This window comes from Danio rerio, chromosome 17 (genome assembly GCF_052040795.2).
Source record: "Danio rerio strain M-AB ecotype USA chromosome 17, GRCz13ab, whole genome shotgun sequence".
Lineage (NCBI taxonomy): Eukaryota > Metazoa > Chordata > Actinopteri > Cypriniformes > Danionidae > Danio > Danio rerio.
The window spans coordinates 1,805,974-1,825,000 of NC_141037.1; the positions used below are offsets into that span (position 1 = coordinate 1,805,974).

The window sequence follows — 19,027 nt, forward strand, 5'->3', positions numbered from 1 at the left end:
AGGTTTCACGCTCAGAATCGCTCACGTTTGGATTTACTAACGAACTGAATGTGGGAATGTGCGCAGCTTCACGGCAGCTTTCTGGCTGGCGTACGCACATTTTTTGTGCGTGTCTGTTTTATTTCCATTGGCGACTCCTAGAGGCAGTTGTGTTAAATTGCTCTCTACAAAGTGTCTGAGCCTTGCAATGGCAGCTGTATGAGACGGGTTCATCTAGCAGGTATATAAGGTTTCCATACCATACAGTTGACCAGCCAAACATTAAAGCGCAATTTGCCACTGTAATCTGAGCTATCTACTGCACGCACATTGCTATAAAGACACTATCTGAAGATGAATTTGCATGCGTGAATCAGAAACATTTCCATTCACTAAATGTGCAATTAAAATATGATGCACAAACTTATTAATGATTCCTACTTGTCTTTCTCGTGATAAATAGTAGGCAAAATCTGATATGTAGCGGGGGGAAAAGAAGTTCTTTAGACGCTGGATTCGAACCGAGTTCATGCTCGAACGTGTCAAAACATGTTGACCTGCGTCTTATGAGCTGCGCCACTGAGACTGTTACGGTACTGCAACATTTTACAGCTATAAATCACACTATTTCTGTTGTAATTCACTCAGTGTGATGTTTAGACCCAACTGCGTTAACCGCATCAGCTAAACTCTCCCACTCAATTTTTTTATTTTGTTGTTAATTCCGGAGAACGAACTTGCAAATAACACCGCTTTTCTCCGGTCTACCTCCGAAAGCAGCACCTCCAATTCACATTCTGTTTCAAGAAGTTTCTCTTCTTGCTTGCTTTTGCCGTTGCTTTTTCGTTGGGTTTTGCCAAAGTAGAGTCATTAGCATATTCATACGGGGGAGGAGGCAGGGAGGGGTTTTGTGCTCGTGCATGTTGCGCTCAGTTTCACGTTCATTCAGATGTACAAAAGAATATGCGTGAGATTCGGCGTACGCAGTGTTTCATACATCTGAAATTTTTTCTGCGTACGCACATTTACAGCTTTGTGCGTACACAATGTTTTAGTCTTCGTCTTCGTACATGAGGCCCCTGGTGATTGTTGTTTTAACCTCTAATCTGATGAATAATGATTAACTCAGGAAGTGTCCGTACACACATTTCACGCATACATTTGTTTGTACACCTGCTGAGTGAATGAGACCCATTGTTTTTTTGTGTGTTTTTTTTTGGTAATGCAAAATCTATGGGAATTTCCAATGTATTATTTTGCAAACATCTATATTATTTACCTATTATCTATACATAATCTAAAAAACTTACAATTAAACAATGAAACAAGAGCGAAAAACTCCTATCTGACTGTGTAAGTTTTTGTGGTTATTATGAGTACATTACAAGACCAGATGACTTTAAACCAGCATACTGCAGCTGAAGTCAGAATTATTCGCCCTATGTGAATTTTTATTCTTTTCCAAATATTTCCCAAATGATGTTGAATAGATTCAGGAAATGTTCACAGTGTTTCCTCTAATATTCGTTCTTCTGGAGGAAGCCTAATTTGTTTTATTTTGGCTACAATAAAACCTGTTCTTAATAGTTTTAAACCAATTTTAAGGTCAATATTATTCACCCCCTTCAGCAATATTAGTGTTGGATTGTCTCCAGAACAAACCACTGTTATACAATGACTTGCCTAATTACCCTAACTTTACCCTAATTACCCTAGTGAAGCCTTTAAATGCCACTTTAAGCTGAATACTAGTGTCTTGAAGAATATCTAGTCTAATATTATGTGCTGTCATCATGACAAAGAGAAAATAAATCAGTAATTAAAGATGAGTTGAAAAAATATCTTTCCTCTGTTAAACATCACTTGGGAAATCTTCAGAAAATAATCAAAATTTCACATGTGGGCTAATCATTTTGACTTCATCTGTATATAATTAATAGAAAATATATTCAAAGTTTAGAGAACGTTCCCTGATTCACAATGTTGTGTTTGTTTCTGCAGCCTCCAATAAAATAATGATAATCAGGGACAATCTGACAGATCCATCTGGACAGAGCTTGCGTGAATCTGCTTATCCAGGTAGAAGTGAAATGGCTTGTGAATACACACACATGTAAAAATGCTGGGTTGTATATGTTTGTTCAGATATGGAAAACTCAACGGTTGGCTACATTCATTCACTTTCCTTCGGCTTAGTACCTTTATTCATCAGGGGTCGCCACAGCGGAATGAACCGCCAACTTATCCAGCATATGTTTACACAACAAATGCCCTACAAGCCGCAACCTAGTACTGGGAAACACCCATACTCACTCACTCATTCACACACACACACACACACACACACACACACACACACACACACACATACACTACGCCAATTTAGTTAATCAATTCCCCTACAGTGCATGTGTTTGGACTGTGGAGGAAACCGGAGCACCCGGAGGAAACCCATGCGAACACGGGGATAACGTGCCAAACTTCACACGAAAACTGGCCCTGCCAGGACTCAAACCAGCAACCTTCTCGCTGTTAGTGCAACCACTGAGCCACCGTGCCACAGTTGGATTAAAAAGTGTGATATATATCTTTAGGTTACAGCATCCCAGCATTTTTAACAGTGTTTACTATGTATTTACCTTATTGACGTCAATGTCTTGCCTTTATTCCAGGTCTAAATGTGACATGTCCTCAGGCGTATGAAATACTGATAGGAAAGTTTTGCATGATGCACGTCAAACCAAACTCCTCCTCCATAGGTAAACGCTGTTATTTATGAGCATTTGGATGCTACACTAATCTGTATTCATCTCTAGAATTAGATGACCTTCGTTTCTGTTCGTTGTTTCAGTCATTTTGTGTCATTTTGTTAGTCATAAGAATTTATATTTAGCCTTATATGTATTTAAAGGTGCAGTAGGTGATATACCTAAATACTAACCAGTTAGCCAACATACATTAGTAATCACCAACATGCATTAAAGTTGACAGAGCCCCAGTGGATCATGTCATTCTCCAGTTAGAAAGCTTTACAGTACTTTATAATACTACAATTCTGAATGGAAAAACTGTATTATATCTAGCACGTTTACAGCTGTGTAGCAGCAGAACTTCAAAGTCAAAATGTGCAATATTTCATGCATGCAAGGATCACTGCTCTCACTCTCTCACACACGTATGGGCGTGGTATTGGGGGGAATAGTGGACCTGACTACCCAGGGCCCCGTCTAGGGCCCTTTGAAATCCCACCAATTTTTTTATTTTTATTTTTTTTGTAGCCTACTTCGAATTAATTGGCCCCTCCAATTGATGTCAATGTCATTATTTATTTCAAAATATATTGATAACCCCCCCCCCCGAAATGGTTTAGTCCGCCCATAGACGGCAGCCGGCAGCAAACAAGTAACGCAGTGAGTCCAGAGCCTGATCATGCTGCGCAAAAAGGCCATCGGGCTTTCAAAAATAGAAAGACAGGAAGGAAAAAGAAAGGAGGCAGAATGAGGGGAAGCAGCTGATGACTGCTTTCTTTTCAAAAGGTGAACTGAGTTTGCTTGTTATGAAACTACATCTAATCAAAGTTAACATAGTCAACTCCAGACAGCTGCTGCTAATGCAGGGCTCGAAATTGCGACCATTTTGGTCGCATATAGTGCTAATTTGTGTACAGTCATTACTAGGGAAACCGTAATATTTCAGCGCTCCTAAAGCGCCCCCCTGTGACAGAGAATAAATTTTTATTTCCAATAAATTTTTTCAGCTTTTTATGGTCAAATTATTGCAATTATCGATCCATGTGTAAATGTGAAAGAAGTTAATGTGCCTTTTAAAAATCTAAACAATTAAGTAATACTAATATAAGAAATGATATACTTGATTTATCCCTTTTAATGGTATAAAGGTTGAAATGCCATTGTGTTAGATATTTTGTGTCTGTATACGTCTGCAAGATGTCTGTTAAAGATCTCTTGATCTGGAAAGCACCTGCTGTATACAAACGTCTGGCAGACGTCTGTATCATGTCAGTTTTACACACATTCTGAATCGCAAACATCTTAAAGATGTCTAATAGAAGTCTATTTCACATCTGATAGGAAACGTCTTGTAGATGTCTTGCAGATTTGAATGCAGACGTCAAATAGACATCTCCGAGATGTACGTGTGCTAATCAAAATCGGCCATTAAGAATCAAGATCGGCGCATAACTAAAAAGAAAATGGATGCTCCTAAATTTTTTGGGATGCTCCTAACTTTCTGAAGTTGGGAGCACTAGTGCTACCAAGTAAAAAAGTTAATTTCGAGCCCTGTAATGTATGTATGCTAATGTTAAATCTTTAGCTTAGTTTGTCAACCAGGCTGCTTGTTCCTGTGAGTAAATTATGGGCCAGGCCAGCTAACGTTTCTGAGAGTACAGTTGTCTCGTGTTCTCCTGTTCAAAAATAAATGTTTTTAAATCAAAACTTGCATCAGTATCATGGATCAAAATGTCAGTACACAAACCCGATGTAGCCTACGGTTTAAAGGTATTTGAGCACAAGTAGGCCAAATGCATCAATTTGGTGGTGAATGAAAGAACCAGTCATTATTATAATCTGATTTGATTATAGATTAAAACACTATTTGTGCATGTGTATATTCAAATAATTAAAAAAAAAATGTGTAGGGGGCCCACTGACATTGAGAGGGTACAGGGCCCAGAATTTGGTGCTACGCCCCTGCTCACACGCTTTGTCATTAAAAAAGCTACAGTGTAAAAAACGTTGCGTTGTTTATTTAACCCAATGGTTGAGTTAAAAATATTTGGTGCCTTGTTGGGTTATTTTAAACCTTTATTGGGTTATTTATTTAACCAGTTGGGTTAAAATTTGTCATTTTTAACAGTCTTTCTTCTGTTTTATCAAATTGCTGTGTCGTGTTTTTTATATCCGTTTCACATGGACTCTTATTAATTATTGATGATATAAGCGTGGAGGAAATGATACACACATATGAGATATTCCGCCGTCATTCTAGTCTTTAGGACCCAGCGGAGACATCAAACCGAGTCGCGTCCAGTCTTGGTTAAGGTATGTTGTCTTAAAAAACACTGTACTTTCGCTAGGAAACTATATAGTAACATCTAAACGCTAATATAGACACATATATGTGCTACATTTTATTCAGGAAGTTGCTGGTTTTCCCAAGGAGTACGGAATCGTAGCCGCTAGATGGCGCTAAATGAATCGCAAAGTTATTTTTTGTAGACCAGGGGTCACCAATCCTGGTCCTGGAGGGCCGGTGTCCCTGCAGGGTTTTGCTCCAACTCGGCTTAACTCACCTGCCTGGGTGTTTCAAGTATACCTAGTAAGACCTTGATTAGCTTGTTCAGGTGTGTTTGATTAGGGTTGGAGCTAAAACCTGCAGGACACCGGCCCTCCAGGAACAAGCTTGGTGACCCCTGCTGTAGACTGTAGCTTAGTCATGAAGAAGTCAATCTTGAACCTGGAAAGAGCAGGGCAGAAGCTTGCTAAATCTTCTTTTATCGGAAGAGGATTGGAGATCCCGCTTTGGAGATGGTGCTTTAACAATTCTGCCAGCTATCCGTTCTTTACTGCCATACAGATGGCAGATGGTTCGGCCCTCATACCAGGAGGCAAAACAAGAATTGGTTGATTTGCGACCTCTAGGTGCATTATTTATGACAATAAATGTTGGATATTATTTAATTCATGTGTGTATACTTGCATTTCGTTCAGTACTAAGAGGAGGAGGAGCAACAGAGACAGAACCCTCTTGTCCTGCTCCTTGGGGATGAACTAAACTGCTCTCAGGGGTTTGTTATTAGCCGCATTTTCACGGTCGGGTCAGTGCGAGCCAGGGCTTTCATCAGGCCGGGCTGGGCTAATCGCCCGGGAGGTTGAGCAGTGAGGCCGAAATCATGTCGCGTTTCCACTGTCGGGCTAGTAGCTTGCAGCACGTCACGCAAACCCCGCCCCCAGAACATCCTCCCAATCAAACGTCACTCAACACGCCCACTTCAGCGGGAATCAGGCAGGTTAAGCACATCATCACGAAACTATTGACAACCAAAGCAAACAAATGACATGTTACTGTACAGCAGTATTGTATGTCTATACGCCTGTGTGTTCTCATTCATCATATTCATTTACTGGCCGACCGACTGTTGGCATCAAACATCGAGTGGTCTTGCCAGTGCAGGGAGCGCACTATCCATAATATAACACCACAGAAATTCTCAGTTAAAAACTCGTTAGAAAATGTATTTTATGACATCCACATTTAGATAGACTGTCAAACATTCAGCCCGAATGCTCCGGATAGACCTGAAACATTAATTTTTCCCCATAGGCTTTATGACACTTAAAGGGCCATGAAACCCCTCGTTTCAGCAGGGTGTTTTCACACCTCTACTTTGGAAAAAGTCAGAAAAGTGGGCGTGTCCAGCTCTGTTTAGGGGGGAGTGTCGGAGGAAGAAAAGCGGCATGGTGTGGGAGTGTCTATTTGGGCGCGCTGAATTTCAGAGTCAAAACACACCCACAGCGGACAATGTGACTGTGTTTACATGGACATCTGTAGTCGAATTATTTGCCAAATGATTAAATGGTGGACTTTAACTGCAGTTTGGCTCTTTCATTCAGGGAATTCATTCATGTCCCTCGTGACAAACGAGATATTTGATTTGAGGAGCTGCTCTAAGCGTGTATTTTTCATGCAATGTTTGATACCGCACGGCGAATGAGAGAAAAAAAACCTCCGCATTTCCCAGAAACTTAGATGCACACGGCAGGTAGCGTCAGAAAGCCGCGTGTGTTATTCCGGTCACTAAATCCAACACAAGGTTATAGTTTGGTTGTAACTGTTAGTGCAAACTTGTTTACACTCGGTGCAATAGTTTGTTTGATACGAATAAAATACGAACTGAATAAACAAAGAGCACTGGTCGCTCACTTACCAAATCTGTAGAGACAGACAATCACCAGCAACTAGAGCCGCGTCTTTATTAAGAGAAGACTAAAGCGAATCCGGATCTCAGCGTTTGCAGATGAGAACAGCTCTCAGGTAAACAATAATCCTCCTTAGACACGTAAGTTATTGTTGTCGAGCGTCGCGTACACTGTTAATCCACACGTGACTCCAGCTGAGCTCTCACAGAGAGAAAATGAAAACGAAACTTCACTGCAGCAAACTATAAAAGCAACACTTCACGCTTGTTTTGCCAACACAACGTGGCGTCTCTGCCGTCTAAACACTGACAGTAATGAATATTAATGAAGTTGCACAATAGAGCGCGCTGATTGGTTTGAACCAAGCTTTACTCATGCATTAATGCATCACACTGTAAGACGTAATAAGACACACTCTGGCACAGACGTCCAGTCTGCACGCTGGAATACACGCTATTATGTCATGACCGTGACGCAGCTTCAAAAATTAGTTTCAAACCGGAAGTACGAATTTGCTTGAAATAACGCAAAAACAACCAATTTACACTTTTTAGTGAAATATAGGTGTCCTAATAGTGTTTATAGCAGTGTGGGACACATATACCACTGTCAACAGCTCAACACATGTGTTCTGGTGTTTCGTGACCCTTTAATAGGTGATTCCCCTTTATTTGAGGAAATTTTGCATATTATATCTTAAGTAAAGGAAAGGTTATTTCAGCACATTAGGGCAAGTAATAAAATATAGCCTATATTTCGTTGCGCTCAGCAGCTTTTCACTAATAAAGCTCTTCATGTATTTAAGAAAAAAAAGATAGCCTGGCCTACAGAAAAAAGGTAGGCTAGATTCTGCTTTCACTCACCCAAAAAATGCTCTGTTTGCATGATTTATTAATATCATCGTCCCCAAATACTTAATAAATAATATTTCAAACCTTCTCCGGTGTTTATTGTTTTTAGAAAATTCAATTCAATTCAGCTTTATTTGTATAGCGCTTTTACAATGTAGATTGTGTCAAAGCAGCTTCACATAAATGGTCATAGTAACTGGAACAGTGTGGTTCAGGTTTTAGTGTTTAAGTTCAGTTCAGTTTAGCTCAGTTCAGTGTGATTTAATCATTACTGAGAGTTCAAACACTGAAAAGCAAATTCATCGATGCGTAGCTCTACCAATCCTGAACCATGCGAGGCAGTGGCGACAGCGGAGAGGGAAAAAAAACTTCACCTGATGGGAGTGAAGAAAAAAAACCAGACTCAGTTGGGCACGACCATTTTAATTTCTCCGCTGGCCAAAAGTCTTGTGCAGAGCTTCAGTCACCGCGGTGGAGGCTGGAAGATGGCCTCAGCGAAGACTCGTCTGTCCCTGTAACGTCGCTGGAATCAGACTAATGTTCTCCACTCCTCCATGACCGGCGCAGCAGCAGCTCAGGATACAGCCTGGTCCCGGATATGGAAACCTTGGGATCATCTCGTCGCTGGTCTTGGATCCAATTAGTGACTCCGCATAATCTAAGGACCTCGGGATGAGTATCCCCAGGTGAAAATAGAGAATAAAGAGAATAATTAGCGTAGCTGCTGTTCATAGTGTATATAGAAAATATCTAAAATCTTTTTTTTTTCTGAGAGGCATAAGCTTAAATAAAAAAAAATTGTAAAATTAAAGTTTAATGTGGCTTTAAATGGTTTGATTTATGTATTGTATATATCTAAATTGGTTTAGCTTTTGTTAGTTTTACATTGGTTTATTCATTCAATGTGATTTTATTATATCCAATATTTGTAATGCTTTAAATCATTTCGATATAGCTTCGGCTATTTCATCAAGATATGACACTATTGTTTTGAGTCTGCAAAAGTGGACACGAAATTTGCAAATTTTAAGTCTTTCTGTTGTATTCGTATGGTGTATTATCTCCGAAATAAATATCAAAAAGAAAAAAGCTGCGCGGCATCAACAGAGCTGTAAAGGGAGCGCTCCTTTGCTCAGTCTCACACACACATGCAGGCATCTAAACGTGCACAAACACACCTTTTAAGCTTGACAAAAACTCTCGAAAACCTGTGTCTCCTGGTGTCTTTAATACGGTGTAAAGATTATCATGAGTTATAGAATCATCAAGGAAGACGCAGCAATGAAAAGTCACTTATAAATTAAAACTACTTCATTATTTTATGCAACAGCCTTACATTTAAAAGGGAAACATAAGGGCGATCATAAGCAAAAAGACCCTAGTCTATAAGGCTAGATGTTTTCTTTCCCTTATTTATTTATTTGATTGGTGCATGTACTCATGTGCGATCGGAAAACTGTGTCCGCACTCAGCTTCTCCTTTCACTCCGCCCTGAAGCCCCGGCTGGCCCTCTTTGCCCCAAGGTATTCGGCGGGCTGAAAAAGGCCGGCCGCTGGCCCCAAGAAAGCCCCGCTTTGGCCCGATTAGGCCCCGGAAGTGACAGTGGAAACGCGACTGGCCTTGGCTCGCCCTGGCTCGCTCACTTTAGGCACGATAGTGGAAACGCGGCTTTTGTAGGAGGAGTGGTACTAAATACATAGATTAAAATAAAGCTTTGCCAATGTTTGCTGTGTTTTTTATTTACATATAAATTTGACTACTACTACTACTACTACTACTATAATAATAATTTATTATTATATAGTGGTTAAGCCACTTTTTGGCAAAATAACCCAACAAATTTGTTATTTTATTAACCCAAATTGTTAGGTTAACCTTAACAACCCAAATGGATTGGGTTAAAATAACCCAACAGAAGGTCGGTGCCAAAATGACCCACCATTGGGTTGCCTGTTGGGGTATTATTAACCCAACAATTTTAAGTGAGTATGGGCCCTATCATACACCCGGCGCAGTGTGGCGCAAGACGCGGTGCAATAGTCTTTTGGTAGTTTCAGCTTGGTGCAAGAGTCGTTTTGAGGCGTTGCACTATGCTGTTTAAATAGCAAATGCATTAGCGCTCATTTGTGCGCCCATAGGCGTTCTGGTCTAAAAAGGAGGCGTTCTGAGGCGGACCGCTGGCGCGTTGGTATTTTGAGAAACTATAATAGATTTTTCATTACACCAAAACAAACCCGGTCTAAACTCCAGCGCAGAGTTGCACCTCACTTACACACTGCTTAATACACACAAGAGAGCAACAGGAAAATATCTTTACATATGAAAAATGTAAATATTAAGGATATATATAGGATATAATAAGGATATATATATAGAATATAAATATAAAGGATTAAAATATTACACAACATATTATTTTCTAGCCTACATAAATATGAAAAATCACTGCTTTTATGTCTTCTTCATCTCGGGAGGCTTTTTCAGTTCATTCATGACTATTTGCTTTTGTATAATGTTATTATTATTAGCAGTATTATTTATTATATCCAGATTTATATTTGTTTTATTAAAAACAAGCTTAGATTTGTCCACCTGTCAGGTTTTAGACCATATGGGGCACAGCATGTGTTTTAGGATATAACTCAGGTTTTTGAGCACACTTCATTATTATTGTTCATTTATTCGTTTGCTGGAAATTAGAACTGAATTTAGAAATAGTTTTGAAATGAATATTTGCGCTTAACAAACGAAATTAATTATTTATAGACTAATTGATGTCTGTGTGTAAAGGTTTCCCTATCCAAAAGCGAAAGTGAAAGTGATCCATTATCTCTCATTCTCACGCAGTAGATGCTCTGTTTAACTGTGTTCTGTTAAAAGCTGTGAACTGTTTGCTGGTGAAATGCTCATTTTTTCCACTTAGACTTACTTTGCGTCCTGTAAATAGCGAATGCACTCTTGGCGTGACGCAGCTGACTCTTAAAGGGAATGGGAGATGAGACTCTGATTGGTTTATTCTCTAAACACACCTATAACTCATTAAGAAAATAAACTCAACCCTTTTAGATCATGCGCCACGGCGCAAGGCATATTTCCCGTCCTTAAATTAGCAAAAACGCGTCCTGACACGCCCTGAAAGCGTTTGTGCCCTGCGTTTTGCGCTCTGCGCATGGACCGTCAAAATAGAGCCCTTTGACTCTATGCTTAGTGTTTGGCCGGTGGCGTGCAGGACTTGAACCTATTTCTAAGCCATTCTTACATTCTATTCCAGAGTGAATATTGAGAGTAGCGGTGAACAATATAGTGAGCGTGTCACATGCTGTCATTGTTTAGAAACGAGCCAATGTGAATATAAAAGCAACTACAGCTCAATAAAGCACGTTAGGCGGGGTATCGCTATTGACTGATGTTTTGTTGTTAAACTAAATATAAATCTACATCATCGATGCTGTAAAAGGTCCTTATGAAACTGAAAATAGTCACATCAATCTATCACCGGGAGATTTCAGTGGCCGAACAACACTTCTGTGCATTTAACTCATGCATAACAACACAATCTTCATCAGCTCTGCGTGACTGAAATAGTTTTAAAACAGAAAATTACCTGTCTAAAAGAAATACTTCAGCCATTGTGTCGATCTTCCACCAGCGTACAAAACTCTCTCCAATGCTGATTCAGGAGTTTAACAAGTTTTGATTCAGCATTTGTTTTTAGCGCTGTCACTCGTGTCCACATGAGCGTGACTTGCAGGAACTGGCGGATCTGTGTGAACGGCTTCATATGTTCGTATCTACATTCGCTGACAGGCAGTTTGGGCTACTTATCAGAATTATGGGAAACGTTGGCATGACAAATTTTAATTGCACGAACATTTTTTAGTCTTATGCCTTACCACAATATAAAAACACATATAAACACATTTAGATCCTTTACTGTAATCATTACTATTAGAATATGAAAACTTTCAACCAGCACAACAAAAAATGTCTCTGAAGACAATCACCTACTGCACCTTCAAGTTTTAGATCTTAAATATTTAGTGCATTCACATTAATGCAAGCACTTTTTTAATTGGCAATAAATAATTTATAGATTTATTTTAGCTGCATTTAAAAAACTGCATACATTTAAATTCAAACACATTGTTGAGTTTTAAAGTGTTATAAATATGTCATGTTAACAAATGCTGTTGTTTCCAGGCTATTGCAAATCATCAACAACAATCACACACACTTTCAACATATTAAACAATGGGGGAGAATATGAAGTACTCATGAATGATACGGGTGCAGGCATACAAATGTGGTTTCTCCAAAATACATCTGAACTTCTGCAGTGTGATTTCCTCAATTCAACAGGTTTGTCTCTTCCAACATCAATACCAATGTTATACTCATATACAGGTGAAATCTGAATTATTATCCGTCCTGAATTATTAGCCTCCTGTATGTTTTTTCCCCCAATTTCTAATGGAGAGCAGATATTTTTAACACATTTCTACACATGATAGTTTTAATAACTCATTAGTAATAACTGATATATATATTCTCTTTGCCATGATGACAGCACATAATATTAGACTAGATATTCTTCAAGACACTTCTATACAGCTTAAAGTGACATGTAAAGGCTTCACTAGGGTAATTAGGGTAAAGTTAGGGTAATTAGGCAAGTCATTGTATAACAGTGGTTTGTTTTGGAGACAATCCAACAATAATATTGCTAAGGAGGCTAATAATATTGACCTTAAAATGGCTTTAAAACAATTAAAAACTGCTTTTATTCTCACCAAAATAAAACAAATCAGACTTTCTCCAGAAGAAAAAATATTACAGGAAATACTGTGAAAAATTCCACAATCTGTTCAACATCATTTGGGAATTATTTGAAGAAGAAGAAAAACTTTTTGCATTGTCTGAAATGAACAGCAGGCAGGCTAATACCAATCATGAAAACACAATCATTATGCATGTGCTTTGCAATTTGATCTACACTGATCATCTTGGTATCTTGTAAAGTCTAGAAGGGATACAGCTGTGGATATTTGGCATGTACGCGTCAAAATAGCACAATTTTTGTGCCACTGTACAACAATTACTATTTTATGTTAATCTGACGTGTAGGGTTGATGCTGGATTTAGGGATAGACGTTAATAAAACACAATGTAACAAACAATTTAATAAATAATATAAATAATTCTCATTAACTTCCAGCCAGAGCTGAATCCTTTCTAGCAACAACCTCAGGATACACATGCTAGTGTTTTTATTGCCGTAAAACACACTGATTGCCATGAAAACCCAATGTTTATCTAATTAATAATATAAATAATTCTCATTACCTTCCAACCAGAACTGTATCCCTTCTAGCAACTACCTCAAAATAAACATGCAAGGGCTTTTCTTGCTGTAAAACACCTAAAACACACTAAATATTGCCATAAAAAACTCTGAGTTTATTCTATTTTAAAATGCTCTAATCTATCTATCTATCTATCTATCTATCTATCTATCTATCTATCTATCTATCTATCTATCTATCTATCTATCTATCTATCTATCTATCTATCTGTATTCTATCTATCTATCTATCTATCTATCTATCTATCTATCTATCTATCTATCTATCTATCTATCTATCTATCTATCTATCTATCTGTATTCTATCTATCTATCTATCTATCTATCTATCTATCTATCTATCTATCTATCTATCTATCTATCTATCTATCTATCTATCTATCTATCCATCCATCCATCCATCCATCCATCCATCCATCTATCTATCCATCCATCCATCCATCCTTCTATCTATCTATCTATCTATATTCTATCTATCTATCTATCTATCTATCTATCTATCTATCTATCTATCTATCTATCTATCTATCTATCTATCTATCTATCTATCTATCTATCTATCTATCTATCTATCTATCTATCTATCCATCCATCCTTCTATCTATCTATCTATCTATCTATATTCTATCTATCTATCTATCTATCTATCTATCTATATTCTATCTATCTATCTATCTATCTATCTATCTATCTATCTATCTATCTATCTATCTATCTATCTATCTATCTATCTATCTATCTATCTATCTATCTATCTATCGTCCTTTAAGCAGAGTAATGAGTTCTAGAGAAAGTACATATCAGCATAAAACCTTTGAATATTTTAGCCCAGTTGTGTTTAGTAAATGCAGTAATAATTTCAGCTCTTCTATTGCGTAGGATTCACATCAAACTTAACCTCATGTTTAACCACCCAAACCACTGGCAACCCAAATACCACCTCCGGAAGTCTTACAACCACCCAAACCACTGGCAACCCAAATACCACCACCGAAAGTCTTACAACCACCCAAACAACTGGCAACCCAAACAGCACCTGCACTAACAAAGCATGCACATTTAAAGGTAAGGTTTTGCCCTTGTCTATAAACCAGTTGATTGTGATAAGATAAAGCAAAGCAATACTTATGAATTATGAATAAAAATGTAATTAATTCAAGATGTTCGAAAGTTGACATTTTACTTGCTCATAAATCCCGGGATAGTCTGCTCGTTTGCATACATTGTCAGTGAAATAAAGACTAAATCTATGCACAGTTAGTTATTTGGATGTAAAGCAACAGAAATAATCTAAAAATAATTACGGCGAGAACAAAAAAAAAAGTTACGTCATACGTCATTTTATTCTGTTACAGTTTTTCTCAGACGCTTTGGTGCATTTCTCACAACACTATTTACATTTGCACAACAGTTAATGCAAACTGCAAAACAATTAGTGCAAACTGCAAAAGCTAGCTGATAACCTGCAAAAGCGCATCACTTGCTCAAAATGGATAGTTCATTCCTCAAAAGCAAGTATTGATGTCAATCAAAGTGTCAGTGTCATCAAAATGAAAAGTCCTGACAGCATTGTTTATGAACAAGATAGTTAAATGACTTAGTCATGTTTTTATTATGACACTTTACTCTGTACAATTTTTCAATGCTAAAAAAGTCAGATTATGGTGACACTTCCTGAAAATGCTCAAGACAGCACTGTATACTATTTGCACAGCCATTTTAAAACTACAGTAAAGTCAGACATCACTGTATTTAGTGAGGTATTTACAGTTTTTCTCGATTGCTTGGATGCAGTTGTCAACTGAAACTCCACATTTTCAAAACAGTTAACACATAGGCCTAAACAGCGGCACTCATGGTCAAAATGACACATTTTGCTTGCAAAAGGCACATATCATGTCAAAACATTTAACATATGCAACAAAAGCTAGTTTTACCTTCAAACAACACAACTTGCAAACAAGTATATGAGCTCTTTCAATTATTCATTACACAATGCACAACAAAATACAAAATACAGAACTCAAAATGCACCACCATTGCTTGCCATTGTAGCTTATAGCCAATGGCATTTGTTGTCTCTATTTGGGCTGTCAAATTCGCCTTTTTGCAAAGAATTGGATCAAGAATAAGATGTGCTTTGATTGAATATATATTGAATTCATGACATTTTTCAAACTGTGGCTGAAAACTGAAATACTGTATATAAAAAAACAGACAAAAGTAATAAAATACTGTAAATATTAGAGAAAACACATGTAAACTAATATACAGTCAAATCTATTGGGAGTATAAGACATAGCCACTATTGACCTCCTCCATCAATGCTGGCACAGAACAACACAGACCTGCCATCGTTTATATAAGGTTTGCAGAATGATGGCTAATTGAAGACTTGTGTGAAGGAGTGTCAAACCGGTGCTTCAGTGATTTCATACTGATGTTGGTAGTTTCTAATAGTTAGGAACAGATGGATTCTGTTTGGTTACCAAAACTAAAACAATGGAGTTTGGACTGCTTGAATGACATCTGTGTTAACTGTTTGGAAAAATGGTTGGGAAAATGTGTCAACCCAACGAGAAAGAGTTTACACATTTGCAAGACCGGTCCTCTGCTCTGCTGGGATAGTGATAATGAAAATGAAGAGGAACCTAGTTTCTTTAACCAGGTCAAAGCAAACTAGAAAAACTGTAAATGACTTAGTCATGTTTTCATTATGACACTTTACTCTGTACAATTTTTCAATGCTAAAAAAGTCAGATTATGGTGACACTTCCTGAAAATGCTCAAGACAGCACTGTATACTATTTGCACAGCCATTTGAAAACTACAGTAAAGTCAGACATCACTGTATTTAGTGAGGTATCTGAGTACAAGACACTGAATATGTGTTTCACATTTTTACTGCATTTGCTCTTTACAATCCTAATTTATTCACAGCACTGTGCAAAAGAATAAATACAGACTTATTTACAACAAACATAAACTTCCTTTAGGTAGAGCTGTGCACAACTGTAAACTATACTGCAGTACATATTGGACCGGAGTCTACAACATACACAGCTCTGTAAATCATTCATCAAATTGTTCAATTTTAAACACATTTTCAAGAAAATAAAGATTAAATTGTTTTTTATAAAGTTTGCTTGGCCGATTTTGACATCAAGTTCAACATTTTTGTCTGTAATGACTCAAGTATTTAAATAAGGAATGTTAGTTTTATATGACTATTCAGCATTTACATGTTTAGTTAATTTTGACTGACATGACATAAGCAGATGATAATGTTATAAACAGCAGAGAGTTGTATGAAAGCAGTTGATGCATGTACGAAAGCATTTGCAATTTGTTGAAAGGAATGAGAAACTGCTACTAGGATGTGCACAAATGACTAATTGTTTTGAGAAATGCATTACTGTTGTGCAAATGTAAATAGTGTAGTGAGAAATGCACCAAAGCCACTGAGAAAAACTGTAATCATATAAAGTGAATGTGTCTTCACAAGACTTGGATTTAATTGCTTAATCCATGAGAATTTATTTTTTTGGAAAATGTAAAATATCCTTTTACGGTGTGAGAAACTCCCATAAGTGATTCAGCATGTGAGTGACCATCAAAATAAATCAAAACGTGAATAGCAAACATTTGCACAACATTTTTGTGAATCACCGTATGATTACGGAAATAACCTCAGACTCTTATATCAAGCTAATCAAGCCTGTAGCCAGCCTGGTGGAAGAGCTGCTTCTTTTTTCTTTTCAAGAGTTCATTCACTCAGTAGCTGATGATTGATAATAAAACATGTTTAGCATGCTGTCCCAGGAGAGAGCCAGAATATCCTCGAGCCCGGGGCTCCCTCCTGTTTGTAGTGCAAGAGGGGAGTTTAAGCTCAGGTAGATCTCGAGAACTCCCCTGCTTGTGAGCGTGGTGTATGTCTTTGGACAGTGGGAGGAAACTGGAAACCTGGGGAAAACCCACGTGAACCCAGGGAGAACATGCAAACTCCACACAGAAATGCCGACCAGACTGGTGAGGGCCTGAACCAGTGGCATTCTTGCTGTGAGGCAACATTGCTAACTACTGGGCCGCTGTGCCGCCCTATCAGAGAAGAGGAGGAGTAAGGGTCAAAGTGGGGATTTTTTAAGATGAAGATGACTGAAGTGGAAAACTTTTGTTATTTATAATGTGTCAGTGTTCATCTGATTGGTGCAACATACAGAGCTGATGCAGTACCAGCCATGCTTAATCATAAGCACATGATCCTTTCGAAATTAGTATTTAAATAAACTGCACAGAGTCGTTTTTTTGTAGTTATTTGCCTCATTTCTATTTTCTCACTTTCTGGTCATCATAACCACACTCTTTGATGTACCAAAAAATGTTTCCCAAAGATTTGGAATAAAGAAATATGAATAATAAATAAACGAAATGAATAAATAAATAAAATAAAAAATTATATATATATATATATATATATATATATATATATATATATATATATATATACATATATATATATATATATATATATATATATATATATATATATATATATATGTATATATATAAATATAAATATATATATATATATATATATATATATATATATATATATATATATATATATATATATATATATATATATATATATATATATTCTGTCTGGTTCTCAGATCTGATTGGCTGAAAGCCGTGCGATGTTCTGCAATATCAGAACTCCTACAGCCTCTTTACCTTTTGTGTATTACTCCGCCCACATACAGCCAGCGAAAAGCAGACACTACAGATCTAAAGTTTAAAAGATGCTTTTAACTGTTTTAACTGCTGTTTAACTGCAAGCTTATGATTAGAATCCAAGGCGGAAGTAAGTATTTCCTCATACAAAAGGGTTTTTGAGACTCCCCATGTTTGATTTTGTTTTATATACACAATTATGCCGTCAAATTGTTGTATAAACGCAATATCACACGAGTAGCAGTGCGATTTGGCTGTTATCTGCAGTGCCAATATACGTATGATATTGCTTATATATATATATATATATATATATATATATATATATATACATACATACATACATACATACAATTTATTTATTTATTTATTTTAAATACATGTTTTATAAATCATATTCACAATTACAACACAAACAACATGCAGAAATAAAAATACATAGCAACCTGCATGGCATTTGCCGTGGGTCATCTCGATCACTTAACACAGAAGCATAAACCAGGCTATACACTCTCAAGTTTAGACTGTGGGGGAAACCAGCAAACATGCAAACTCCACACAGAAACGCCAACTGACCCAGCTGGGATTCGAACCAGCAACCTTCTGGCTGTGAGGTGACAGTGCTAACCACTGTGCCACCGTGTCAGCTCTACATCCTATATCATTAGAAACAAATAGTAGTTAATTGTCATGTGCTAGACAACAATAGACTGGCCAACACATTCATTTTTCCTCAGTCACAATTTGGCCATTTGAATAATAAACAATCAAGTGAAGTTTATTTATAAACCAATTTTGAGAGGATCACATGCTTATGAATGCTCACGGCTGATCCAGCATCAGCTCAGGATTGATTCAACAATCAGATGATTCCTAACTCACTATAAATAACCAGAGATTTCTTATCTCAGTATCTTCGTCTTGAAGAATCCCCCGCCTCCACCTCTACTCCTCCCTCATTTTAGTTGGGTAACAGGCAGCCCAGTGATGAACACTGTTGCCTCACACCAAGAACGTCTCTGGTTAAAGTTGGAGTTTGTTCGTTCTCCCATGCTCACGTGGGTTTTCCCCGGGTTCTTCAGTTTCCACCACAGTCCAAAAAACACACAACCTAAGTAAAATGAACATACCAAATTGGCATAGTCGCGCTCTTAGCAAGC

At 37.5% G+C, this 19,027-nt stretch overlaps 2 protein-coding genes across 3 annotated transcripts in view; one reads left to right on the forward strand and one right to left on the reverse strand.

The window, feature by feature from the left end:
* Positions 1 to 19,027, reverse strand: part of arhgap11a (Rho GTPase activating protein 11A) — a 1,047,489-nt gene that overhangs the window by 522,137 nt on the left and 506,325 nt on the right. The gene's annotated exons all lie outside the window — the stretch shown is intronic.
* Positions 1 to 19,027, forward strand: part of LOC101883444 (adhesion G protein-coupled receptor G2) — a 41,564-nt gene that overhangs the window by 7,575 nt on the left and 14,962 nt on the right. For both annotated transcript variants that reach the window (XM_087289958.1, XM_087289957.1), the window contains exons 3-6: positions 1,981 to 2,058; positions 2,652 to 2,738; positions 11,972 to 12,130; positions 14,013 to 14,198. In XM_087289958.1, coding sequence (XP_087146084.1) covers positions 1,981 to 2,058; positions 2,652 to 2,738; positions 11,972 to 12,130; positions 14,013 to 14,198 — 510 coding nt within the window. The remainder of the gene's footprint in view (positions 1 to 1,980; positions 2,059 to 2,651; positions 2,739 to 11,971; positions 12,131 to 14,012; positions 14,199 to 19,027) is intronic.